The sequence below is a fragment of the Marmota monax genome, unplaced genomic scaffold, assembly GCF_021218885.2.
Source record: "Marmota monax isolate L192 unplaced genomic scaffold, Marmota_monax_Labrador192_F-V1.1 WCK01_AAM20220418_F8-fsc00160, whole genome shotgun sequence".
In the NCBI taxonomy this organism is placed as follows: Eukaryota; Metazoa; Chordata; class Mammalia; order Rodentia; family Sciuridae; genus Marmota; species Marmota monax.
This window is the reverse complement of record NW_026694183.1, coordinates 1,667,009-1,692,924: the sequence shown is the minus strand read 5'-3', so window position 1 is coordinate 1,692,924 and position 25,916 is coordinate 1,667,009. Positions and strand designations below refer to the sequence as shown.

Below are 25,916 nucleotides of genomic sequence, written 5' to 3'. Positions count from 1 at the left end.
GCGGTGTGCACAGAGGGAGGTGACAGGGAGGCTGCCCTTCTGGGTCACCTCCCGGGAAGAGCTTTCTCCTGCCTCTCAGGTCAGCCCACTGAGGCCCAGGGCATGGGGCGGTGTCTGGCACCTGAGGTGGGTGTGGAATCCTGGAATCCTGAGGCCCACCGCTGGGCCCAGCGAGTGGGGTGGTGTCTGGCACCCAGCACCCGCTCACGGTGTGTTTCTAGGTGAAATGGGTGAGAATCCACCTTCCAATGGCAAAGATTGCTTTTTTTTTTGGTACCAGAGTCTGAACCCAGGGGCACTTAACCACTGAGCCACACCCCCCAGCCCCTTTAAAAAAAAATTTATTTTTTTTTGAGACAGGATCTAGCTAAGTTGACTGGCCTCAAACTTGTGAATCTCCTGCCTCAGCCTCCTGGGTTGCAAGGGCCACCGCACCCAGCAGGAGATTGCCTTTAACCCACCCTCCAATTACTGATTGACCGCCTACTGTGCACTGGGAGCTGGTGATCCAGCCCCACACGGGCCTCATTTTGACAGAACTCAGAGATCACTGGGGACCCGAGAGGAAGGATGTGAATCATGTAGACATGGCTGCCCATAGCCATCCCTTCATTTCTAAAAAGTTCCCAGGGGAGAGCCTGGCTTTAGTTAAGGTGACCAGGGAAGGCTTGGGGGACAAAGTGAGATCTACACTGAGAAATCAAGAAGGAGTTTGAAAACAAAAGGCAGGGGAAAGAAGGGTGTCAGGACAGAGGGCGGAGCATGTGCCAAGGCCCTGAGGCAAGAGAGGACAAGGTGAGTCTCAGCAATGGACACGGAGCAGGGAAGCTGGGATGTGGTAAGTAAAGGGAGGTGGGGTACCGGCAGGCTCTGGAGAGGAATGAAAACAAATTAAACAGACAAACAAAAGGCTCTGGTGGCTCCCGGGGGGGAAAGCTGTGGGAGTCCTCACCAGGACCCACAGTGTCCTGCATGGTCAGGCCTCTTCCCTCTCTGCCGTCACTCTCACTGCTCTTCGCATGGCTGAATAAGATTCCACTGCTTATGGACACCTAACTTGATTTCTTGTCGGCATCTCAATAAACACGCGGGTGCAGGCGACTCCTCGACGTATTGCCTGGTTTCCTTTGGGTCTGCACCAGTAGCGGCCCACCAGACCAGGAGGCGGCTCTGTTTCTTACATCCCCACCAGCTGTGTGTGCGGCTCCCCTTCTCTGAACTCTCCAGCGTTGTTCCTTTTTCTTTTTGATGGCAGCTCTTCTAACTAGGGTGAGGTGGTGTCCCATTGCAGTTTCCATTTGCATTTCGCTGATGATCAAGGACTGAGCATTTTCTCACGCACTTGCTGGCAATTTGTAGACCTTCCTTTGACAAATATCTGCTCCCAACGTTTGTCCATTGAGGGAACCAGATTATTTTTTGCTGCTGGGTTGTATTCTTAGATGTATTCTGGGTGTCCGTCCCTTCTCAGCTGTGTCACCGCTGTGACCAAAAGACCTGGCAACAACAATTGTAGAAGAGGAGAAGTTCGTTTGGGGCTCATGGTTTCAGAGGTCTCAGTCCATAGAAGGCTCACTTCATTGCTCCGGGCCTGAGTGAGACAGATTTGGGGGTTGTAGCCAAATCAATCAATCAATCAATCAATCTTTCAGGGTGTGTCCTGAGCCTTTCCTCTTCCGCCCCAGCCTCCATATTCCCAATGCCCCTCCTTTACCTGGATTTTCTAAGAAAGCATTCCACCCTCTTCATTCTTCCTGAGAAACGTGTTACCATTTGCTATCATTTCCTTCCAGCCCCCAGAGCTTCCTCTAGCCTTCCTTGTGGTCGGCTCACCGTCAATCATCTCAACTTGTTTTACTTGAAAATGTCCTTCATTGTTGAAGGATATCTTCACAGGTCGTAAAATCCCAAATGGACTTTTTTCCCCTTTTTCTTTTAGCACCTTAGAAATACGAGTCACCATTCCATTCATGCCCCCCCCCACTGTGATTGGTCAGCTCATATTCATATCAACGTTTTGCTTTATGTAAAGTGTCATTTTTATGGAGCTTTTTTTTTTCAAAATTGCCTCTTTATCTTTGGAGTTCATTCTTCTTCCTGCACTGTGCCTTGGGAGTGATTTTCTTGTATTTATTCTGCTTGGACTTCGTTGAAATTCTTGGATCTGTAAGACAATGTCTTTTGCTAACTTTGGTATATTTAGGGTCATTTATTTATTTATTCATTTATTTATTTATTTTGCAAAGACTTCTCTGTCTCATTTGCTTTTTCTGCCCTGAAATCCCACTACTTCTAGGGTGGACTGACTTGTATTGTTCCACAGCGTCCCGGGTGGCCTAGTCATTTTTCTTTAATTTTTTTTTTCCTTCATCTTTCCGGTTGGGACATTTCTACTGATCTATCTTCAAGTTCACCGAGGTCATTTCCCACCTCTGAAGCCCATATTTCCATTTGATGAAATCTCAACTGTTCATATCTAGAATTGTTGGTTACTTCTCTTTTTATAGTTCCTCTTTTCTACTAGAATACCCACACTATTTATTTGCCAGGCCAGACCAGCTGAACCCTGGACACATCGAGTGAACAATGACACAGAGACAAAGTTGTTTTAAAGCCGGGGATCAGGTGACTTCACTCAGGATGAAGGAAAGTCCCAGGCTGAGCAGCATTTTATTTTTTTAATAGGAGGAATGAACAATGGTACGGTGTTCTAAGGAACCCAGAACTAGAGATAAATGAACAAGCAGGCATGTTCTCAGGAGCATAGAACCAGAGATGTGATTAAAAGCTGCCGTGAGTGCTGAGCTGCTCGATTTTATTATTTTAGCAAGCAGTTCTCTGTGCCAGCAAGCTGGAACTCTAGATAGAATTAAAAGGGAATGAGCACAGCATTTTGCAAACAGCTGAGGGGAGCGATCTGTGCTTCCTTGTCTCTCAGTCAGCCTTGGAGAGAACATCCTAATTTCAGGATATTCTGATTCCGAAGGTCAGCAGTTTTTCTGGTCAAGACGTCCAGAGTGACCTCTAAGCAGGCGGTGGGCCTCCAGTTTGTTTATTACGAATACCTTTTCCTTGAAGTCTTCGAACACATTTGTATCAGGTGATTTAACATCCTTGTGTGTTACACTATCCATGTCACCCCAGGGTTTTTGTATTGCTGCTTTTTTCTTGAGCGTGGCCTGTACATCTCTGTTACTTCACATGTCTAGAGGTTTTCACACACAGACTGGAGATCATGAGTGACATTGAGAATCTGCATTGTGTTATGTTCCTTTGAAAAGTGACTTTTGTTTTGGCAGACAATTAAGTTGGCTGGACTGAAACCCCAAAGTCTGGGTCACCTCTGTGGTCGATGGTTGAAATCTGTGCTCTGGAATTTCTAATTTCAACTGTTCCTTTTCCACCAGGCATCTTGGTGTCTCCCCCAGACATGCATAATTTAGTCAGGAAAAGGTTTGGATGGGCTTTGAATGCAGATTTTGGTGTTTACCTAATGGGTGGCTTCCTTCCCCAGTTCTCTTCCTCCTACTATCTTTATGGCCAATTTCCTTGCTCTTATCTCTGTCTTCGCATAACACAAATCAGCTGGGCAGGTAGAATTTTTCTTCTTTTCTGGTACTGGGGATTGAATTCAAGGATACTAAACCATTGAGCCACACCCCCAGCCCTATTTTATTTAGAGACAGGGTCTCACTGAGTTGCTCAGCACCTCACTTGTGCTGAGGCTGGCTTTGAACTCGGGATCCTCCTGTCTCATCCTCCCAGACTGCTGGGATTACAGGCGTGCACCACTGCATCTGGGAGCTGTAGGGTCAGCAGAGTGAGCACACACAAAAGATGCAAACTAAAAACCTCCACTGGGGAGATTCTCCTCTAGTTTATGCCTAATTTTGATTACTCTCCAGTGTTTTCGATCAGTAGATTGATCTTTGATATTGTTGTCTAGTGTTTGTAATTTTTTTGACTCTAGGACTCTTTGAAAAAGCTGCGCTAATATTACCAAAAATCAGAACCGCTCCTTTTGACTTTCCCCCATAACATGTCATCTTCTAAAGTGGTTCATCACGGATTTACTTATTTTAGGTGTTACGTCTGACATACTTTCCTAGGCTACAAGTTTTGTGAAGGCTTGCCTTGCTACATTACTCATCTCCCGTACCTAGAAGAATATCATTGTGATATAAACAGCACTCGATAAAAAAATTATTATTATTTTGGCACCAGGCATTGAACCCAGAGGCACTCAACCCCTGAACCACATCCCAGCCCTTTTTTTGTGCTTTATTTAGAGACAGGGTCTCCCTGAGTTGCTTAGGGCCTTGCTGAGGTGGGCTTTGAACTCGTGATCCTCCTGCCTCAGCCTTCTGAGCCACTGGGATTACAGGCGTGTGCCCCCACTCCTAGCCAATAAAAAGTTACTGAATGGAGGAATGGACAACTGGGGTCTTCCAGGGGACTGTGGGCTCTAGTGAAAAGCAGCCTCTGGCTCTGACATGCGATGATCCTCTTCTAGAAAGATGAGTGCTTCCGAGTGCCAGCCTGAGCAGATGGGGTACCTCCGCCAGCTGACCATAGCAGTGCTGTCCGTGTCCTTCGCCATAGGTGTTCTGGGCAACGGGCTGGTGCTGTGGATGACCGTCTTCCGAATGGCCCGGACCGTCACCACCATCTGGTTCTTCAACCTGGCCCTTGCTGATTTCTCGGGCTTGCTGTTCCTGCCCATCGCCATCCACAATGTTGCCTTCGGCCAGTGGCCCCTGGACAATCTGGTCTGCAAGCTCTACATGGCCTTTCTGGCCCTGAACCTCTTCGCCAGCATCTACTTCCTGGTCCTTATCTCTGTGGACCGATGCCTCTCTGTTCTCTACCCTGTCTGGGCCCGAAACCACCGCACCGCACGACGGGCCAGTTGGCTGGCCCTCAGTGTGTGGCTCCTGGCTGCCACGGCGTGCTCTCCCTACCTGAAATTCCGGGCCACTGGAAAAGTGAATGGATGTGACTACTGCTACTTCAAGTTCAACTTACAGAACGAGGTCACCCGGGATGGGGAGCCAATGTCTTGGAAGGGACAGATGGCCGTGGCCATCACTCACTTCCTGCCGGGCTTCTTGGTGCCCTTGGTGATCATTGGCACCTGTGCCCACCTCATCCAGGCCAAGCTCCGGCAGGTAGGCTGGGTCCATAGCAGCAGGCCGAAGAGAATGCTGCTGGTGCTAGTGAATGCCTTCTTCCTCTTCTGGTTCCCATTCAACATGGCGCTCCTGGTCCAGTCAGGGCTACTGATGATGCAAAAGCAATCCCACTGGCCTAAGATGATGCTCGTCCCGTGGGCTGCCTTCTCCCTGGGCTGCCTCAACAGCTGCCTCAACCCCTTTCTTTATGTCTTTATTGGCAGAGATTTCCAAGAAAAATTTTTTCAGTCTTTGCCTTCTGCCCTGGCCAGAGCGTTTGGCGATGAGGGATTCATCAGTCATCCTGTCCCAGAGATGAAGTCTCCAGAGGACAATGGGAACCTCCGAGTAGCAGCTGGAAATCTCCCTCCATAGCTTGCAAACCCTAACTTGGCCGGCTTCCAAGGATCTGCCTCTTCTTTAGGAAGTCTCCCCAGCAGTCCCTCACCTAAGGGACAGCTAGGTATTCCCCACCATTCCTTTAATTTTTATTTTATTTTTTTAGATGTAGATGGACACAAGATCTTTATCTTTATTTGTTTATTTTTGTGTGGTGCTGGGGATCGAACCCAGGGCCTCACACATGCAGGACAAGCACTCTACCACTGAGCTACGACCTCAGCCCTCATTCCCTTTCTTTACAACAGTTTTATCTGCTTTAAGCTGGACATGTGGTTGAAAAGAAAGAAAGAAAGAAGGAGGAAATACAGACAGACAAATAAAAAAAAGAAAGAAAGAAAAGACTACATTTTCCAGTAACTGTAGCAAGTAGAGGCATCCATGGGACTCCTTTCTGGCCAGTAGGATGGAGTGGATATCATCAGTGTGACTTCCTTGAAGTGCCTTTAAATGAATGGGGCTTGCCCCTTCCTTTCTCCATGTGACTAGACAGTGAATGGATCAGTTAGCTTTTACTGTGGAACAAACACTCCCCAAATCGAGAAGCTTTTATGATTTCTGTGGTTAAGAAATTTAGACTGGGCTCAGTTGAGCAGTTTTCTTGTCTTAGTTGGACCCCCTCATGCACCTGTGGACCTGCTAAATGATTCTGGGAGGGGTGGCTGGTCAACTGGGATAATGGGATTGGCCAAGCCATATAGTTCCTATTGTCCTGCAGAGTGACTTTTTTTTTAATGTGGCATTTATATGGAGAGGTTTTGTTTTGTTTGATTTTTAGGGGGTACTGGGGATTAGACCCAGGGTCCTGTGCTGCTAGGCAAGTGCTCTACCACTGAGCCACATCCCCAGCCCACGAGGAGGGTTTTAAGAGTGAGAAAAGCAGGAGATAAAGCTTGGAACTTTGCACAGGTGACCATCATTCCTACTGGTCAAAACAAGTCACACGCCAGCCTAGACCAGGTGAGAGGTTCCACCTCTCAATCGGAAAATCCGCAAAGCGACATTGCAAAAGGCCATGGATTCTGAGCGGCATGCAGAACTGGGGCCATTTTTTTTTTTTACAATCTGCACAGCAACCACTGTGGCAAGCCACATGGGAAGCTATGTGTCCCCAAGGAGAGCCCATGCCAGCCCTGGGATGTTCACACCCGGGCTATGAAGAGAGAGCTCAAATTCCAGTTCCCTGGAGCCACTGTCACCTGGTGTCTGTGCTGCAGCAGCTGAATGGACCTGTACCTGTTGGGCCACCAACCTCTGGAACTGGATGAAGGGAGGTAATCAGTTTTCGTATTGCCAAAGCCACTTAGAGTCAGACTTGCTCTTATTGGAAACCCAGAGCGGCCCTTGCTGATACATGCCATAAATGCTTCTCTCCAGGGATAGAGATGCTAGTGGTTCCTAGTCGTGGGGCACCATTCCCTTAGTTCTAGGGAGAGGAAAAACAAACAAACAAAAAACCATCCAAACCAGACACCATCACACTACTTGTCCCAATTCTTAGTGGCATCTCTGGCCCAGCTCTGACGTGTTCTGAAACTCTGCCACTCAGAGCCTTAGTTGACCAACTCTGTAAAATGGGACCAAATGCTTCCGTATTCATGGGTGAGGATAGGACTAAATGACCCGGTACCCCGGTGACGGGAAGGATGGAGGCACCTTGAAAAACACTAACTGCAGGAAGTGGCTTATTAAAAACAAACCAAAACTTTAAAGCGGTGTAGGCACATGGCAAAAAAGAAACTCTCACTCCTACTCCTCATCCTCCATGCCTACTTTTCCTCCCTGGAGATGACATCACCTTCTTGCATATCCTTCCAGATAGCCTACCCATGCACAATTATTTTTAACACAAACAGAACATGCCAAGTACATTATCCCACACCATGTGTGTTCTATTAAGAGTCTAGGGACTAGGGATGTGGCTCAGTGGTAGAGTGCTTGCCTGACATGCAGGAAACCCTGATTCCAATCCCTTGGCTGCAAACAAACAAACAAACAAAGAGTGGGTCTAAGAGACGGCTGCTTATAAATGTCTGTGAGGCTGTCACATGGTTTCTCAGTGGTGGGGCCAAGTGTTCTCTTATGTAGATATATTGTGCCTAAAGGTATTTCACCCAACCCCTACTGATGGGTGTCTAGATTGCTTTGAGCTTGCTGCAATGTATCTTTGAAAGTTCGAAAATTATTCCATCTAACACACATTCTGGAGAACATTAAAAAAAAAAAAAAAAAAAGAACTGGGAGAATTAATTGATTGATCACCAAGTGAAAAACCATTCGAGCCCGACTTAGCCAGGTCACAGAATAAAACACTACTCCAGGGTTCTCTTCCTCCTCCTCCTCCTCCTCCTCCTCCCCCTCCTCCTCCTCCTCTTCCTCCTCCTCCCAATCACTCCTCCAACTCTAAAGGTGACCTCTGTTCCAAACTTTGTTGTAAACACTTGTCTTTTATGGGCTGAGGTTGCAGTAGAGTGCTCGCCTAGCATGTGCAAGGTGCTGGGTTCAATCCTCAGCACCACATAAAAATAAATAAATAAAGGTATTGTGTCCAACTACAACTGAAAAAATTTTTTTTTAAAAAACAAAAGATTTCATTTGAAAAACTTCTAAGGTATGATTATCAGTCTAATACTGGTTACCATTCAGTTACCTGGTTCCTATAAAGTTCCCAGGTGTTAATATTTTCCACCCCACAGATGTTCCCATGTTCCCTCTCTCTTCCCACTTCCTTTCCACACACCTGCATGTGTACATTATCACACCTCCACCATGTAGCAGGCCAAGACAGAGACACAGGGAAGGGAACCCTGACAAGGTGCTGTCCTTAAGGGGCCGTGTTTACAGGCAGCTCCAGAAAATTTTGAAACTTTTGAAAGTAGGTGCAAATAGGACATTAGGTGTCACTTATAAATTCTTCAGCCTGTGCCACTAAGAACAAGGGCATTTTCCCTGCACAACCATAACTTCATTCTTCTCCTTAAGAACTTTAACATGATATGATCTAACAAAAGTCCATATTCAAATTTCCTAACTGTCCCAATTATGAGCTTTAGAGCATTAAAAAAAATCAAGATTCTACAATGGTATTCTTTCCCCACCCCAAACTGGTTGATTTAGGTCATAAGCACAGCCTAGAATGATCCCGCATAGTAGAAGTAACACAGGCCACATTGGAAATTAAAAATCCAATATGAGGAAGGATCCAAAATTCCCACTCCTATTGCCTTGGACATAGCTGCAAAACACCTTTATCAGTACCTCCTGTGTTCAACCATAATCAAAACTCAAGTTTGCCTGATTTAGAAACACTGCCCACCCAAACTGGCCGAGGGAGGACCAAGGCAGTACCAAGGCAGTGCCTAGAGGACAATCTGTAGCTCTAAATTTTAATAGGGGAAAAACAAAAGTCCAAAAGGAAATTAGTAAAGCAAACCATTCCAGAAAGTAGAAAAAGAACAATAAAATGAATGCACCAAAAGTTGAAAGGAAACATCAACCTTAATAGAGGTTAATGAGGAAATTAAGGAAAAGGTGTGGCCAAGGATAAGAAGATGGTTCTTGGAGGGAAATTGTTATTCTTTTTCATTTATCTTCAAATTTCTCTCTCTCTCTCTCTCTCTCTCTCACACACACACACACACACACACACACACACACACACTCCTAGCAATAATATCCCTTAACATTTATGTACTTTTTTGAGTCCCAAAAAAGTCTTAGTCCACACGAAGACATGGTCATTTATTGTTGGGGACACCAGGCAAGCCGCTCCCGCCCTCCACGCCTTGGTTTCCACCCGTGTAAAATGGGGACACTGATGGGGCCTCAGGCAAAGGGTCGCAGCGAGGAGTTCTCCTGTTAGTGTGGGTGAGGCGCCCAGGTGGCTGCCGGCACCGAGGAGGCGCGACGAGTCTGCGACGATCAGCGGTGACACCTGTTAGAACGAGCTCCTCGGCGGGGAACTGCAGGGTCAGAGGGCGTGTTCCGTGTCGCCAGACACCGCCACACAGCGCCGCTCCGCAAAGCTGTTTCCACGGCTGGCTTCGCCAACGCAACCGCGAGTCAGACTCTCTGCTCCTCGCCTTCTCCAGGGAAAGTGGATCCCGGGGAGGTTTTTAATTTGCATTGATTTTCTAATGAGTGCGGCGACGCGTTCTCTCAAGTAGACGGTGGCTTTCAGGGCCCGCTGCGGGACTCTCCTTGCGGGGGCGGTGGTCTCTGGTGGCGGGGGAGCTGGCGGCGTGGCCAGGCGGGGCTGCGCTCGGGAGCGCTCCTGGGCAAGGTCCCGCCAGGGCTGGCATTTCCCTGGACCGCCTCCCGGAGCCCGGGTTTCTCCTCCGCCCGGTGGGGACTGAAACTCCTCACCGCATCAGACTGCTGTGACAACAGGAGGCGAGTCGCTCCTCCATCCATCACGACCTCCTGAGTGCCAGATCCTGTCCAGGGATTTATAAACCTGTGAGCCCCCGACATCAGCCTCTCAACCCATGGGGACAGCACTGCCTTGATGTCCTTCATACAGACGAGGAAACTGAGGAAACTCTAGGCTCAGCGAGGTAAAGTCACTCACGGAAGGTCGCACAGCACTTGACGGGGCTGACTGCATCAACCCATTCAGTTTCGCTCATAGAGTACCCGGAGGGTAAATGGCGCAGGAGGCAAAGATCTTGAATTGAAGAACTGACATTCCAGGGGGAGAGGCTGACATCCTGGGGAAGGGGCTGGAGTCCAGGGGGCGGAGCTAACACTCCAGGAGGAGGGGCTGATGTCCAAGTGGGAGGGCTCATATCCCAGAGGGGGGGCCTGAATGTTAGCTTGGGGGCGGGGTCGACATTCCAGCCGGGGGTACTTTCCATTCTGGGGAGCCTGCAGCCTTCACCTGCTGGGGAGCCCTGATCTCGCACGTGGTGGCCCCGCACATAGTAGGTGCAAGTCCCTCCCACGGGTGGAGACTGCAGCGTGAAGCCTCTACGCTGGCGGAGCGCGCAGCTAGGGGAAGGCAGTCCTAACCCCAAGATCCCAGGCAGGAGAGAGGTTCGCCTCCCAGGCAGGAGGAGGTAATTATGCGATCTTAATCACTACCTCTGTTTCTCGCAGGCAACGCGGGAGGGGAGGCGTCGCCCCCAATCTGGCCTGGTTTGAGATGTTCCCAGCCTTAGGAGACAGTCTGTCATCAAATGTCGGAAAATAGCTGTCATGAGACTCCTCACCTCGACACGTCCCCAGCCCCGCGCAGGAGCCCTCCCCGCTCGTACACCGTCGGTCTGAGCGCCCCGGGCCTTCTACTCCTCGCAGAGCAGCTGCGAGGTATGAGCCTAATTCGTGCACGGTGCCCCCCGCTCCCCAGGACGCGCTGCCAGGGCCGGGATTCGAACTCAAGACCGTGGGAGTCCGGCGTCCACCCGCTTCCGCAGCACTGCCAGATGCCCCGTGGGCTCCGGGTGCCCACTCTTGTTCGTGTGGAACACAATGAGGAGACGATGTGACCACCTTCTAACTGAATTTGCCTACTGAGTCTGTGGAGATGGGCACCAACCACCAGAGAGGTGCTCAGGCTGTAGCAGAGGGCTTGCCACCTCCGCGCCGGGGGTGGGGCTCGAGGGGGGAGCTGGATCCCAGGCTGAGGGACTGGGGGATTTGCCAGGGGTGCTGGGAGCCATGACAGGTCTGTAAGCAGGGAGGGCAGCGGGTAGAAAGATCCCTGGTGGGGGTGGACAGAGGCCAGGAGGAGGCTGCGTCCAGGGTCCAGGGGTAGAGGAGGTGGCCTGAGCGTGGAGGGCACTGAGCTGGAGAAGGTGATGGGGCAGACACTGCGGGAGGGCAGGGGGCCCTGCTGGGGGAAACCTGGCAGTGGGTACAGATCCAGGACACTCCTCCTCCTGCCTGGCTTCACCTCCTCCTCCACATCTCGGGCAGTTTGAGGTCCACCGGAGCCACTCCTTCCCCTCTTCTTGGTGCTCCTTCCTCTTTCCCAGTACCTGTCCTACCCACTGCCACCACTGCCTAGCCACTCCCTCCAGGTCCCCCCTTTAGCCATCTTGGGTGTAGACCCCCTTTCTCTGCAGTCTGCCCCCAACTCCCCACCCCCTTCTCCTTCCAAAGGCAAACTCAACAATGAAGTGACTGTGTGACCTTCCGAGTGTCTCCATTTGCTGGTCTATAAAATGGGTGTATTGGTTTCTTCTTGCTGCTGTAACAAAGTATCCAAATTTGGGGGCTTCAAGCAACACAAATTATTTTACAGGTCCTAAAAAGTTCTCTGGGCTCTTGAGGAGAGTCAGCTGCCTTTCCCAGCCTGGCGAGGGGCCCACGTTCCCCACGGCCTCTTTACATCTGTCCCTGGCTCCCACTCTTTCACCTTCCTCTTCCCCACAAGGACCTCTGTGGCCACATCAGGCCCACCTGGACCACGTGAGACGGTCTCCCTGTTGTCAGAGGACGAGAGCAGCAGCCTTAGTGCCACTGTGGCCTTGGCTTCCCTTGGCTGAGTCATGGTACACATTCCCCGGGTCCCAGGGGTTAGAACAGGGACCTCCTGGGGGCCATCCATCTGCCACCTCAGTGGGCACAGGGATCCCGGCTCACCTCATTCAACAGTCTTTATGAAGCATCAAGCGCTCTCAGGTACAGAGTGGAAGGAACCCCTGCTGTCCCTGCTCTGATGGTGTTTCAAAGTGAGAGCATGGGGTGGGGGACACAAATGATTGGCAGGAGGCCCAAGTTAAAGACAATAGCTGGTCATGAGCAATAGGAAGAGGGATTAGGGGAGAGCAAGGGAGAGAGGCTACTGCCCCCTCCCATGGCCTGGGGACTTTTTGGGGACCAGGACATGCTGAGCAGACCTGAAGACCCCACCGGAGGCATCCAGGAGGCTGCGGGAGGAAGGGTGCCGCAGGCAGCTGGCACTGCAGGGTCCAGGCCTGGAGGTGCCCGGTGCAAATAAGGACAGTGGGGTGGATCCAGTATGGTCATCATTCATCACACATTGACGGACCCCTGGTTCTCCAGCCAAGGAGTGTGCATGGGGCTGGGGTCGCACCAGAGGCCAGAGCGAGGGTCAGCAGGTGGGAGGTCGGTGCTCTGGGCCTGCAGCCCGAAGCTCTTCCCTGGAGAACTGGCCCGAGGTTTTGCTGTTTCCCCCCTGGTTTTAGCCCCCCCTCCTCCAGGCCATCTCCAGACCATCAGCTGTCCATGTAAATTTGTGCCCAAGCCGCCTGCCATTCAGACCCCTGACAGGATGATTCTGGGGATGTGACTCAGCCTTCGGGGGCTCCTGGGTTGTTCAGGAAACACACTGAGACGGTTCCAGTGGAGGGGGGTCAAGGGAGTGAGAGGGAGGGAAGGAGGTTCCAGGCAGGACTCTGCTTCTTCCTGGAGGGGGACATGTGAATGGGGCATTGTTAGGTGAGTGGGAGTCTGCAGGGTGGACACAGGACTGTTCCTTTACTCATCCTTTCCCAACATGCCCTGTGGCCTCGTGGGGTTTGGTGGCTCAAGGAGTTATCGGGTTTCATCAGGATGACATGATGCAGCCACAGTCGGTGGCCCTAGATCCCTTCCTCAATCCTTTGACTTCCTGGCCGGCTCAGTTCCTGTGCTCGCTCTGTGCCTCAGTCTCCCCCTGGTAAGATGCAGGCAGCAATAGTAATGTCCTCACGGGGATCTTGGAAGAAATTAAAATGATGTAAAGGACATCGCACACTGTCTGTTCTCAGTGGACACTTAGTCCTTGCCCTTGGCATAGCACCAACCCACTCTGAGACATGATGCATACAAGGACAGTGGTACCTGACCCAGTCTGATGGGGTGAGTGGTGGCCAGAGAAGGGTTTCCAGGGAAAGTGGCACCCAATTGGGTTTTGAAGGATGCATAGGAGTTTGCTTCTTCAGCAAAGGGATGAGTAACAGCAGGGACAGTGCTGTTTGTGCCTGTGTGTGTGAGGGGTGTGGCTTATTCTAGGAACTGCAGAGCAGAGGGAAGTGGGGAGCTGGGAGGCAGACGGTGGGCAGGGCTGCAGGCCGGGGGAGGGGCCAAAACCACCCTGGGGATACACAGAGGGGAAACCGAGGCCCAGGCTCAGCCCCACTCAGTGGCCTCTCTGATTCCCAGCCAGGCCCCGGCTCCCACTTCCTCTTCCCTCCGCTGTGAGCTGCCCACAGGTTCCACTTCCAATCCTCTGGGGAGACCACGTTACTAGCTCCTGCTCAGACACCCGGAAGACACCTACCCTCCACCTGCCAGAGGAGGACACCACGGAACAGAGGGGATACAGTGAGGCCTGCAGACAGAGCTGGCCTTGCAGACAGATCCCCCAAGGCGACACCCAGGCCTCAGGGTCCCACGGTGTTGGCTTTGCAGTGGGATTTTGAGTCCCTCTTTCTGGGCTTTGGTTTCTCCACCTGGAGGAGGGGCTGCTCAGAGAAGCCACCTGGCAGGTAGGGCTCTGAGATTTGGAGATGCAGAGTCCAGGAGGTCAGAGGACAGAAGGGTTGAAGGGCAGGAGCTGGCTCCGGAAGCCTGTAGGCCTGATGCGGGGGGAGGCCAGAAGAGGAGGCAGTGGGGAACAGGGACAGCCTCCCAGGATTTCCACCCTGGGCTGAGGGGCTGGGACCTTGTCCAGGGGTGCTGGGGAGCACCGGAAGGGCTGCCATCAGGGGAGGGACAGGTCAGCTCTGGAGTATTCCAAGATGGGCTGGAGCAGGAGGCTGGAGACAGGGAGGCTGGGGAGGAAAATGAGTTCTGAACGGGGTGGGCGCCGTGGGCAGAGCCAGGATGGGAGATGAACAGGAGAGGATGATGCCCGGGCCTCTGGGTGGACAGTGGGGCTGACTGCAGGACCTGGGCGGTTCTGGGGACGGCGGCAGGTCACACTAATGTGGTGGCCTGTGGGTCCCCACAGCATCATCCAGCCCATGGAGGACCCTGCAGAGACTCCGCGGTTGGCTCCCCATGAGGCGCTGTGCCTGCCCTGGGCCTCCCTCATCCTCCTCTACTCCCTGGTGGCACTCACCTCCTACTTGCTGGAGGTGACCAGCCACGGCCTGCTGATCAAGGCTGCGGGCCCCCTCCTGCCTTCCCCTTTGTCGGCTGCCTGGTTTGGCCACCAGGCCACCACCGATGCCATCTTCACAGTCCTTCTGCCGCTGACCCTCACCTGGACACGCTCCTGCTGGCCCCTGGGTGCTGCCTTCTGCCGTCTGGACCCCAGCCTGGCCTTCCTGACCTTCTACGCCAGTGGCCGCCTGCTGACCCGCGCGGCTGCTGACTGCCAGGCTGTCCTGCTGCAGCCCGCCTGGGCGCTGGCTCACCACACGGCTCGCCAGGTGGTTTTCTGGGCCGCTGGGTTCTGGCTCCTCCTGCTGGGCCTCGGTGGGTCAGCCCTGCGAGCCCTGAGGGACCAGGCAAGCCCCGCTGACCCCTACAACAGGACACCTGCAGGGCAGCTCCCCAGCCAAGGCCAGGGCTCCAGATCCTGGGGCCACGTGCTGGACCAGCTGGTGTTTGGGCTTGGGGTGCCCCTGGGGGTGCTGAGCACCTTCCACAGCCTCCTGCGGGCCAGGCTGTGGTTGGCGAGGCTCACGGGGCGGCCCCCACTGCTGGGCATGCCCTGGGCCACCAGGGCCATGCTGTTTCTCTGTTGGTTCCCCTTCCACCTGCTGCTTCTCCTGAGGCTCCTGGGGATGCAGGAGGCTGGACTGGACCTGGGGGACGTCTGGGTGCTTCTCAGACCCTTGGGGTTCACCCTGGTGGTGGCCAGTGGCTGCCTCAACCCCTTGCTCTATGTGTGTGTGGCCCAGGCCCTCGGGCGACAGCTGTGTCAGTCCCTCTGGTCCTGCCCCAGGGGAGCATCTGGGGAGGAGACTGGTGGGCTGAGCCCTCCTGCAGCGACCTGAGAGGCAATTCCTGGGGCATTAGGGACAGCTGGTGAGTAGGGGAGAGGGCAGATTCCCATCTCCTCCACCTCCAGGGAAGAAGGCGGGGCTGAGCTGAGAGGCTGTCCCACGTGGTGAGCAGAAGGGGAGGAGAGGGACAGAGACAGAGAGGGACAGAGACCCAGAGAGAGAGGGGCCAGAAAGGGAGGGACACAGAGACCCAGGGAGAGCAGCAGCAGGTGGATAAGGTAGGCCAGGGGGAGGAACAGGCACCTGGGGAGGAATCACACAGGCACAGGTAGCAGATGGGAGCTGGGGCAGGGAGGAGGTGACAGACGGGTCAGGCTGCTGGGTGGAGGCAGAGATAGGGCTGGTATCCAATGAGAAGTGTGGGAAGAGAGAGGGGCAGACAGACAGATGACAGGGAGACAGAGACTGAGAGACGGCTCTGAGACAGGAAGAGGCCTGAGTCTGGATGAAAAGAAACACAGGCGCCACCTGGAACTGGGCAGGTGATGGAGGGTGACACCCACCCTGGTTATTCCAGGTGGAACAGAATAAGACCACACTGCGCCTGTGGGTTGTGGACCCCATTGTCTCGCAAATCTTCAAGTCCACTCTTAGCAAGCTTTCTCTGCCGGCCCCGGGAAACTACCTTTGTTTTCAAATTTCCAAATGTTTCCAAACTCAGTTAATTTTTGCGCCACATTCCGAGTCTTCCATGCAGCCACACAACTTTGACGTGTGCTCAACTCCAAGGGAGAACGGCTGTGTTTTTTTTTTCTTTTTTTTTTTAATGCATCCGGGTATGCCTCTTGACCCTGGCTGCACCTTGGTATCTCCAAGGGAAGCTTTTAAAATAAAACCGATGCCGGGCCCACCCCCAGGCGTGGTGGTTTAAGCGGTCCAAGGTGAAGCTGGGCTCGGGGAATTTCAGAAGCTCCCCGGGGATGCGCAGGGCCATCAATCTCCACGTGTCTGTGGTTGCCCAAATGCAGCCTTGACAGCTCCCAGAACACTGAGAAATCTTAAGTGGTCGAACCCTGAAGTGGGGGTGAGGAGTGGGAAGAGGGAGAAGAGGCTCCGTTGGCGTGAGTTTGAAACCACAGCCCGCCCTGCGAGCGCGCGGAGGAGAGTGGGGCGGGGAGGGCGCGTGCGCAGGACGGGCTCCCTTCCCTCTGCGTGGGGAGCCCTGGGGGAAGCCTTTGGAGGCGGGGACACTAAATTGAAGTGGGAAGGGTACAGCAGGCAGGGGGGACAGCCAGGGCAAAGGCATGGGCGTGTGGCATTTTAAACCATCTTTGAGTTCTGTGTGAGCATATGTGAGTTCTATGTAGAGCGGAGGGGCCACCGGGGACGGGTGGGAGTTTTAAAAAGAAACCAGAGCGAGCCCGGTAGCCCCAGCCTCAGTGCCAGGCCAGGGGCTGGAGGAGGAGGAACCCCAAGGGGGCTGTGAGCAGGGAGGGCAAGGTCAGCGCTGAGGACGGCCCCACGGAGGACTGGAGGAGACGGGAGGCTGGGGCAGGTCCGGGGAGAGAGAGCCCAAGCCCAAACCGAGAGGAACGGCAAGGACCTCCCAGGTCAGAGAATTGTGGTTTTGCGGAAATCAAAGTTCCTTTGCGGAGCGCGACCCTGGAGCTAAATTCTGCGGGAGAAAATAGTCCAACACCGCCACCTTCTGGTTCTTCGTCGTTTTGCAACCAAGGACTCATCAAATTAGGATGCTTTGGAGAATTACAGAGGGCTCTATTCCCAATTATTCTGAAATAATTGGTCTAAAGTATTTGTAATCCAATAAAACATTGATCTGAGCTAAAATCATACCATGACTGTGAATATGCTCGTAATTGGGATTTCCTAGTCCTTTCCCTGGGAAGTGATTTACAATCGCTATTCAGAAGTTAACTTTTCAGATACTGAATTGAAATTGTTTCTAACTAGATGAGATGTAAATAAACTTCAAGCAAAGGCTGGTGGCTCCCAAAGCACTCACTGAGGTTGGAGGCATGGAGTGGACAGCAATCCAGGTGGCTGCTAACAGGTTGCCTACCTGGGGTTTTGGACACTTTTATAAAAAGGGGCATGGATAGGGGTGTCCAAGGTTGAATAGGAGTTTGTTAAGAAAACAGAGGGTGTGTTCACACATAAAATAATGGTGAATAATATGGTAGTTAATTACAGACCCTTTGTTGTTCAGAACGTCCATTTACAACTTTGATGTCAGTTCATCCTTGCTGTGACCTTCCAGGACCCATCAGACTAAGATTTCTATCTTTGTCTGACAGAAAGGGGAAGATGAGGTTTGAAGAGTCTGAGGTACAATGCAGGCTGTTTTAGTGCTGGGTAGTAAACTTGCCATGTTTTCTCCCCTCTGTGCCTTTGGGCCTAGAGTGGGAATGTCCTTCCCCCTCTCCGAGTGCACCCGGGCCTGCAACTCATTCCCCAACCCAGCTCAAAAATTAGGCATCTGAGAACCTGGGGTTTCATTCCCCGCTCCCTCAGACCTGGGGTCCAGGCCCAGTGCCCCTCCATCAGACCCAGGGGTCCAGGCCCAGCCTCCTCCCTCAGACCAGGGTCCAGGCCCAGCCCTCCTCCCTCAGACTTGGGGGGTCCAGACCCAGCCCTCCTCCATCCTACCCGGGGAAGCCCAGGACCAGCCTACTCCCTCAGACCCAGGGGTCCAGGCCCAGCCTCCTCCCTCAGACCCAGGGGTCCAGGCCCAGCCTCCTCCCTCAGACCCAGGGGTCCAGGCCCAGCCTCCTCCCTCAGACCCAGGGGTCCAGGCCCAGCCTCCTCCCTCAGACCCAGGGGTCCAGGCCCAGCCTCCTCCCTCAGACCAGGGTCCAGGCCCAGCCTCCTCCCTCAGACTCAGGGGTCCAGGCCCAGCCTCCTCCCTCAGACCCAGAGGGCTGGATTTCCACTAGCAGGCAGGCTGGCCCCGCTGTGGGGGAGCAGGAGCAGGGTCTGCTAATGCTGTATGTTTATTGGGTCTCAGAGGCCAGGGACATGGTGCAGGTGGGCAGAAACCAGGCCCCTGGACTGGGGAGCCTGTGTCTTCTCACTGTTGAGCCTGAGGGAGGAAGAGATGCAGAGACAGAGACATGGAGAGAAAGAGACCGAGATGATCAAACGGGAGCAGAGACAGCCTGGGCCCCCACCTGCATCCTCTTTCTGCTCACCTTGTTGAAGAAGTAGATGGAGGTGAGGATGGTGAACACAGCCATAGCCAGGGTCACATTCTAGGGAAGGAGGTCAGAGGTCAGGACCTTTCCCCTCACTGCCCTGGCCCCACCCCTGACCTTCCTCCCCCATGCGTCCTCACTTCCTGAAAGTTCATGGTCATGGGACCTTGGCCGCAGTTAGCTGCACCTCTCTCCCTTTCCCTGGCCTCTGAGCCAAAGAGGGGAGAAACCTCTGGAACCAAGAGGGGGTCGTCGGGGAGACCAGAATGGTGGCCATGGTGACCAGGGAAGTGCATTCTGAGTAGAGGGGACATTTCTACAGGGGATTGTGGGAGAGTGGGACACAGGTGTGAGCTGTCAGGGGAGTCTCTGAATTTGGCATTGAGATGAATAAGATCCGAGAGCCCAGAACGCACACGCGTGGGAGAACAGGTAAGGTGGCCCAGGTGAAACTCACTCCTCCAGCGTCCACCACACACAAGGGACAGCAATGCAATGGTGGTTGGGTTGGTCACCAGTTTGGGGTGGGATTAGAAGTTGTCAGGTGGACTGTGGCAGTGACAGTGGCAGCAGCTTCCTGCCTCTGAACCTTAGGAACAATGATGTACCTTGGCTGTGACAGCCTGAGCCACTGGGCCAGCCTCCCACTCACGCTGTAGGCCCCGCCACGATTTCTGTCCCTTCGCCCACGCTGCCAGAAACAGGGAGCAACGAACAAGCCGTGGACCCTCCTGTGGAGGCTGCAGGCTGTGCACTCCCTCCTGAGATGCCCCTGTGCCCACACTGACCTCCGCTCAGGTGCCTTGGGCTGCTTATCCGAGTGTCTAGAAAAGGACACCAGTTTGAGGTGCACGATGTGCTGTCCAAGTGGGGGTGGGGGATTTCCACTAGCAGGCAGGCTGGCCCTGCTGTGGGGGAGCAGGAGCAGGGTCTGCTAATGCTGTATGTTTATTGGGTCTCAGAGGCCAGGGACATGGTGCAGGTGGGCAGAAACCAGGCCCCTCTGATCCCCACTCCCAGCAGTGATGCCCCTGACAGGGACAGCGGGCAGGAAGCGACGGCTGAGTGGAAGTGTGCACTCTGGCTCCTTCGTGGGGCAGTGCCGGGAGGGGGGGTGTCACTTAAGACAGTCTTTTTGTGTGCTTTTAATATATAAAAAATAGGCTCTACCAGGTTGTTTGGAGGACTGAGGATTCTAATATGCATGCAGTGTGTGTCTGTACCTATCTACATCTACCACAAAAGCCAGACTACGTGGTCTCGTTATTCAGGGCGTCTTCCTCATTATTTATGGCAGGATTGCTCTCATTATCTGCAGTAGTTGTGCTGGGTACCTGGGAGTGTGGCATCAGTAAATACAATGATTTGCTTCTGGAAAATGTATAGACAATGCTGGGCACAGTGGCGCACGCCTGTAATCCCAGCAGTTTGGGAGGCTGAGGTAGGAGGATTGTGAGTTCAAAGCCAGCCTCAGCAATTTAGTCAGGTGCTAAGCAACTCAGTGAGACCCTGTCTCTAAATAAAATACAAAATAGGACTGGGCATGTGGCTCAGTGGTTGAATGACCCTGAGTTCAGTCCCTGGTACAAAAAAAAAAAAAGTATAGACAGACAGTTCCTGGTTTGACTTGTGAGTTTTCAACTTTACGATGATGCCGAAGCCGTGTGCACTGGGTAAAAACTGTACTTGAACTCCCGAGTTTTGCTCTTTTCCTGGGCCAGGAGGGGGTGGGGAGATCCTCTCCCACCACCCTGGGCAGCCACCACCCTGTGAGGGGCTGCCAGGCTGTGGGACTCAGTGAGTCAGGGGTGTTGAAGGCATTTCTGACTTACGATGTTGGGATGGGTGCTCACTGTAAATTGAGGAGCATTTGTGTATATATTAGAGGAAATATTTATTTTATTATTATTTACTTTATTTATACATATTTTATTAATGAAGTGATGGATCTTTTTTCACAGATTTTCTATATTTTAAAAAATTTAACAAGACCTATGACTAGGTTAGGATGATCCCAGACAGGGCTCTGGACTGGACAAAACAACTGTAAGGATTTGGAGAGAAATTGGGGGACATTTGGATAGAGAGTGGGGATCACATAAGAAGAAAGCACTCTTGTCATAGGAAGAGGAGACAGCTAGGCATGGACATGCCTGTCTCCCAGCTATGGGGAGGCGGAGGCAGAAGGATGGAAAGTTCAAGGCCAGCATTGGCCACTACCCAGACCCTGCCTCAAAATAAAATAAAAAGGGCTGAGGGTGTAGCTCAGTCGTTGAGTGCTTGCCTAACCACCCCGGAATCAACCCGCAGTAACTCAAACCAACCAACAAACTGCCTAGGAGATACTCTTTGAAAACCCCTTTCTCTAAGTGCTGAATATATTTGAACTCATCTGATCCAATTTGTGAAATTACGGCACAGAGAGAGGTGGGATGACTTGCCCAAACTCACACAGTTTATATATAAATGGTGAAGCCAGGATTTGAACCCAATCTGTCCAATTATTGGACCTGTGGGTCCAACTACTGGGCCCTGTTGGTTTTGATCAGCTGCAGGTGGAAGAAGTTAATCTCCAAGAAGCCCAGGAAGGCTTCTTGAGTCCCAACATTTAGGAGCAAGGAAGGGAAGAACAGATTCAGAGTAGGGGAAGGAGAGGGAGGAGAGGAGAGGAGAGGGCGACTCCCTCAGGCAATGACTCTGCCCATGCCTTGGTTTCCTATCTGTGTGATGGGTGGTGGTAACGGTGGAGAGTACACGGGTTAATCCAGCGTGGGCCGGCGAGGCACCGGGAGCTGCTGCGGGGGCGTGCCGGGGCCTGCGCCGGGGCCTGCTCCAGGGGCTGCGGCACAGGGTAATGAGCAGGCGAGGCCCCGGCGCAGTCGGCGGCGGCTGAGCTCAGCGTCTGGGCTGCGTGGAGATGGCCGGACTGGGGTTGCAGGGCCATGCTGCTGGACTGCCCCTCCTGCTGCTGCTGCTGCTGCACCAGGCCCTGCCAGAAGGACCCCTGGCGTTCGTGGCTCTGGTGAGCTGCCCCCACCCACCTGGCCCCTCCTCTGTCCCAGGCCAGCCCTGACCCTATTTGTCCCCAGGTGTTCCGCCATGGCGACCGGGCTCCGCTGGCCTCCTATCCCACAGACCCACACAAGGAAGCCGTTTCTGCCCTGTGGCCTCGAGGCCTGGGCCAGCTGACCAGGGTGAGAAGTGTGGGGGCGAGGTGCGTGGCTGGGTGAGGAGGGTGTGCTGAGGCCTTGCTCTGTCCCCAGGAGGGAGTCCGCCAGCAGCTGGAGCTGGGCCACTTCCTGCGGAGGCGCTACAAGTCCTTTCTGAGTCCCCAGTACCGGCGGGAGGAGGTACTGGCACGTTTACCTGTACCTGGCTCCCTGACCTCCCACGTTTGACTCCAGTGCTCCCTTTGGGTGCCACCTCTGGCCTTTGCCCTCCATCAATTTGCCCTGCATTCTATGGACCTCAGAGTCACCAATAAACCCACATTGACTTCTAATCTCACCTCATTCTGACCCCCTGACCTCTGACCTTACTTTCTGACCTCCACCTTTGTCTTCACTCCCACTGACTCCAACTAGACCTCTGACTCCTAAACTCAATTCTTTTCAACTTGTCCTCCTGACCTCCAGCATTTGATCTCTAGCCTTCAGTCCTTCATCCATTCTAACCTTCCTTTTCTGATATTTAGGATCAGGCCTCCTGACTTCTGACCCTGATCCCTCTGAGGACAATATACCTAACTATGGCAATGTCCCTGCCCCCCATCCTCAGTTTGACCTCTTGCCTCCATTCCCCTGACTCTGATGATCTTGACCGTCATCTACCCAGCTGACTCCTTCAACCCTCGTCTACCCAACACCTGCCCTCCAACCTGAGGGCTCCTAACATTGACCTCTGACACATTTAAAGGCCAGACATTTGAACCCACCTTAAATGCCTAATCTTTAATGTTTTCATGACCTTCAAGCAACACCAAACTGAATCTAAAGCCATTGATTTGCCACCACATCTGACCCTGTGCCCCTTCCTGTTGCACACCCCCCCCAGGTGTACATCCGGAGCACAGACTTCGACCGGACCCTGGAGAGCGCTCAGGCCAACCTGGCTGGGCTGTTCCCCGAGGCAGCCCCGGGGAGCCCTGAGGCGGACTGGAGGCCAATTCCTGTGCACACGGTGCCTGTTGCTGAGGACAAGGTCTGGGGCTGAATGGGGGTGGGAGAGAATAAAGAAATTGAGCTGGAGAGGGATGGAGGTGGCTCAAGGCCTGAGGGTTGGTCAGCTTCCAGAAGCCTCATATGGCTCAAAGCAGTAAACCTGTCTCTGGGCTGAGCTGTCCATGGGCAAGTCACCCCTCCCATGAGACTCATCTGGATTGGGGAGAGACTGAGAGGGAGACAGGGCCTGAGACCCCGGGCCCACTGCTGTCCTGAGCCTCAGTTTCCTTCAGTTGCTGAGATTCCCCATGCGCAGCTGTCCTCGATACCATGAGCTGCTGCGGGAGTCCACAGAGGCCGCCGAGTACCAGGAGGCCCTGGAGGGCTGGACGGTGAGCAGGGTGATGGGCTGGCGGGGCAGGGTGCCAGGTTCTAGACTCACCCAGCCTGTGCACCCAGGACTTTCTGACTCGCCTGAGCAACTTCACGGGGCTGACGCTGGTTGGGGAGCCACTGCACAGGGCATGGAAGGTTCTGGACACACTCATATGCCAGGTAAGCCCCCTGCCCTGTCCCTCTGGACCAAGTGGTTCAAATCGTAACTTTGCCCCATGCTACTGGGTTTCCCCATCTGCATACCAGGAATGGCTGCCCATCTCCTCTGTGGTTGCCACAAAGATTAAAGTGACTAATCCATGTAACAGGCTTATGGGAGCAGCTGGCACACTGGGCCACACAGAGGTGGAGGCTGTTTTGGCAATACTTTCTCTGCTATCCTGTAATCAGAAAAGCTCCATAAACCAAAACTTGGGCAGCAGGAGTGGCCCTGACGCGGTGCCATGCACAGAGGGAAGCGTGTGTGGGGTTACAAGGACTGCCCATGCCCTCCTTAATGTCTAGATCCCCAAACGCCTCTGCCGAAAGGTGTCAGATAAGAGCTGCTGAACTGTAGAATGAGACAACTGCTGCTGGGCGCTGGACCATGCCTGTAACCTCAGACTTCAGACTTAGGAGGCTGAGGCAGGAGGGTTGTCAGTTCAGGCCAGCGTGGCAATTTAGTGAGACTGTCTTGAAATTAAAAAAAAAAGGGGGGGGGCTGAGGATGTAGCTCAGAGGCAGAGTACCCCAAGGTTCAATTCCCAGTACCAAAAAAAAAAAAAATCACTATTGCCCACACTATGACTCCCCCCTCCCCCAGCCCACAAGGGCAGGAAGGAACCAGCAGTTAATGGGGTAGGGCACCAGAGGGCCCAGGAGCACTAGGGGCAACTCTGGATGTGCCCTCTGTCTTCCCTCCCTGTCTCTCCAGCGAGCTCACGGACTTCCCCTACCTTCCTGGGCCTCCCCTGACGTCTTGAGAACTCTGGCTCAGATCTCTGCTTTGGATATTGGGGCCCATGTGGGCCCACCCCGGGCAGCAGAGAAGGCCCAGCTGACAGGGGGTGAGGTGTGGGGCTGGGAGGTAGGGAAGGTGGGGGGTTGAGGTTCCTTCCTCTCGGGGTGGGTTCTAAGCACTGTTCCTGCCCCTTCAGGGATTTTGCTGGATGCCATTCTTTCCAACTTCTCCCGGGTTCAGCGCCTGGGACTGCCCCTCAAGATGGTCATGTACTCAGCTGTGAGTTCTTGGGAAGGGAAGGCAGTGCCTCATGGGCACAGGGATGAAGGTCACATCAGTTTGGGTGAGGAAAAGCTGGTGGTCCTAATGCAATCTCAGCCCACTGCCTTGGATACCACCATCCCCGAATCTTAACTCTCAGACTAGAGGTACACTGTGGAAGGACAGGCTCTTTCACCAGTGTCCAACCATATATTGCCATTACTTGATCATATTTAGTGGCTACCTGTTCCCCCCAGTGAGGAGGCAGGAGCAGGCTTGGTGGACTGGTTCTAAGTGGCTGGGGAATATCTGGGAGGCAGCTAGATGCCCAAGACTAGAGTTTGGGAAAGAGCCATCCAGGGGGAAACCCTGTCTCAGAACTTGGATCTCCCTGCAGCACGACAGCACCTTGCTGGCCCTCCTAGGGGCTCTAGGCCTCTATGACGGGCACACCCCACCCTATGCTGCCTGCCTTGGTTTTGAGTTCCGGAAACGTCTCAGGGACCCAGAAGATGGAGGGTGAGGAACTGGACATTGGACAGGGGAATGGGCTGGAGGGGTGATGGACAGGCAGAGGGCACTGCTAAAGAACCTGCCTGGAAGGGACAGTTGGATGAGATTGACAGGTTTGAGTCAGGAGCATTTCTCCATTCAGCAGCTCTCCCCTGATCTGGGCTCTTCCTTCAGCCAGGGTCAGTGGTAGGTGTCACCCTCTCCTCTCTCCCTCCAGGAACATCACCATCTCCCTCTTCTACCGCAATGACTCTGCCAGACTACCCTTGTCCCTGAGCCTCCCTGGGTGCCCAGCCCCCTGCCCACTAGGGCACTTCCACCAGCTGACTGCTTCAGCCCGACCGCCAGTGCATGGGGCCCCCTGCCATGACTATGAGACTACCACTCCCCCAGGCGACCGCTCTCTACCCTGGGGTAGTAGTTGGGGGTCCCCCAGACCTGAGATTCACAACCCCCAAGTTCTTCCTGCAGCCACCACAGTGCCCCTGCTGGCCGGAGCTGTGGCCCTGCTGGCTGTGCTCAGCCTGGGGCTCGGCTTGTTGGCCTGGAGACCTGGCTGCTTGCGGGCCTTAGGGGGGGCCGTGTGAGCTGGGAACTTGGGGTAGCACCTCCCCTCAGCTGACTGGATCCCAACATGTGTTCTCCCCGCTGCTCTGGCTTGTCACTGTGTCTGTGTGCGTGGAAAAGGGCTGGGTGGGCTCCCTGTCATGGAAGCCAGTGTGCAGGTGGCACACACATGCATGCCGCGTGGCTGCTTCTGTACTCCCATGTGGACAAACATGCAGGTGTCTGTCCATCTCCAGCACGGCCCCCTTGCTCCACACACCTCAGGGCAGCAGCCCCTGGAGAGCAAGGTAAGGCTGGTCACTCCAGGATGGGGGTGGCCAGCAAGGTAGGCAAGGACCACACAGGAAAAGTTAGGTCCGCGACTGCCTACAGGTTGGTCAGCATTCCTGTTCCTAAAGTGTTATTTTCTGATGCTAATGGAGGTGGGAAGCCATCTTTGGCCCCAGGAGGGAAGC

General features: G+C 53.7%; 3 protein-coding genes across 3 annotated transcripts; all 3 read left to right on the top strand.

Moving 5' to 3' along the window:
• The first annotated feature begins 4,422 nt into the window (after window positions 1-4,422).
• On the top strand, window positions 4,423-7,797 carry Gpr32 (G protein-coupled receptor 32). Its single transcript, XM_046466000.2, is given in 2 exon segments — window positions 4,423-4,498; window positions 4,501-7,797. Coding segments are annotated over 2 exon segments (1,122 nt in total). The 3' UTR covers window positions 5,547-7,797.
• Window positions 7,798-14,482: 6,685 nt separating this feature from the next.
• LOC124107803 (chemerin-like receptor 1) lies at window positions 14,483-15,463 on the top strand. Its single transcript, XM_046465999.1, has one exon. It carries the CDS (start codon window positions 14,483-14,485, stop codon window positions 15,461-15,463), a length of 981 nt encoding a protein of 326 aa, XP_046321955.1.
• Window positions 15,464-18,792: 3,329 nt separating this feature from the next.
• Window positions 18,793-25,537, top strand: Acp4 (acid phosphatase 4). The gene is made up of 10 exons (XM_046466178.2): window positions 18,793-21,646; window positions 21,714-21,818; window positions 21,888-21,974; window positions 22,678-22,824; window positions 23,078-23,176; window positions 23,244-23,339; window positions 24,094-24,226; window positions 24,317-24,399; window positions 24,779-24,900; window positions 25,112-25,537. The coding sequence occupies exons 1-10, from the start codon at window positions 21,542-21,544 to the stop codon at window positions 25,479-25,481; spliced, it is 1,347 nt and encodes a 448-aa protein (XP_046322134.1). The 5' UTR covers window positions 18,793-21,541; the 3' UTR covers window positions 25,482-25,537.
• Window positions 25,538-25,916: the final 379 nt, after the last annotated feature.

What these genes read in the sequence shown, in the direction of transcription:
- LOC124107803 (XM_046465999.1), top strand. Translation starts at nt 14,483, where the DNA reads ATGGAGGACCCTGCAGAGACTCCGCGGTTGGCTCCCCATGAGGCGCTG.
- Acp4 (XM_046466178.2), top strand. Translation starts at nt 21,542, where the DNA reads ATGGCCGGACTGGGGTTGCAGGGCCATGCTGCTGGACTGCCCCTCCTG. An exon ending in AGGCCCTGGAGGGCTGGACG is followed by an intron (nt 23,177 to 23,243) that starts GTGAGCAGGGTG and finishes CTGTGCACCCAG; the next exon opens with GACTTTCTGACTCGCCTGAG. An exon ending in GAAGGCCCAGCTGACAGGGG is followed by an intron (nt 24,227 to 24,316) that starts GTGAGGTGTGGG and finishes CTGCCCCTTCAG; the next exon opens with GGATTTTGCTGGATGCCATT.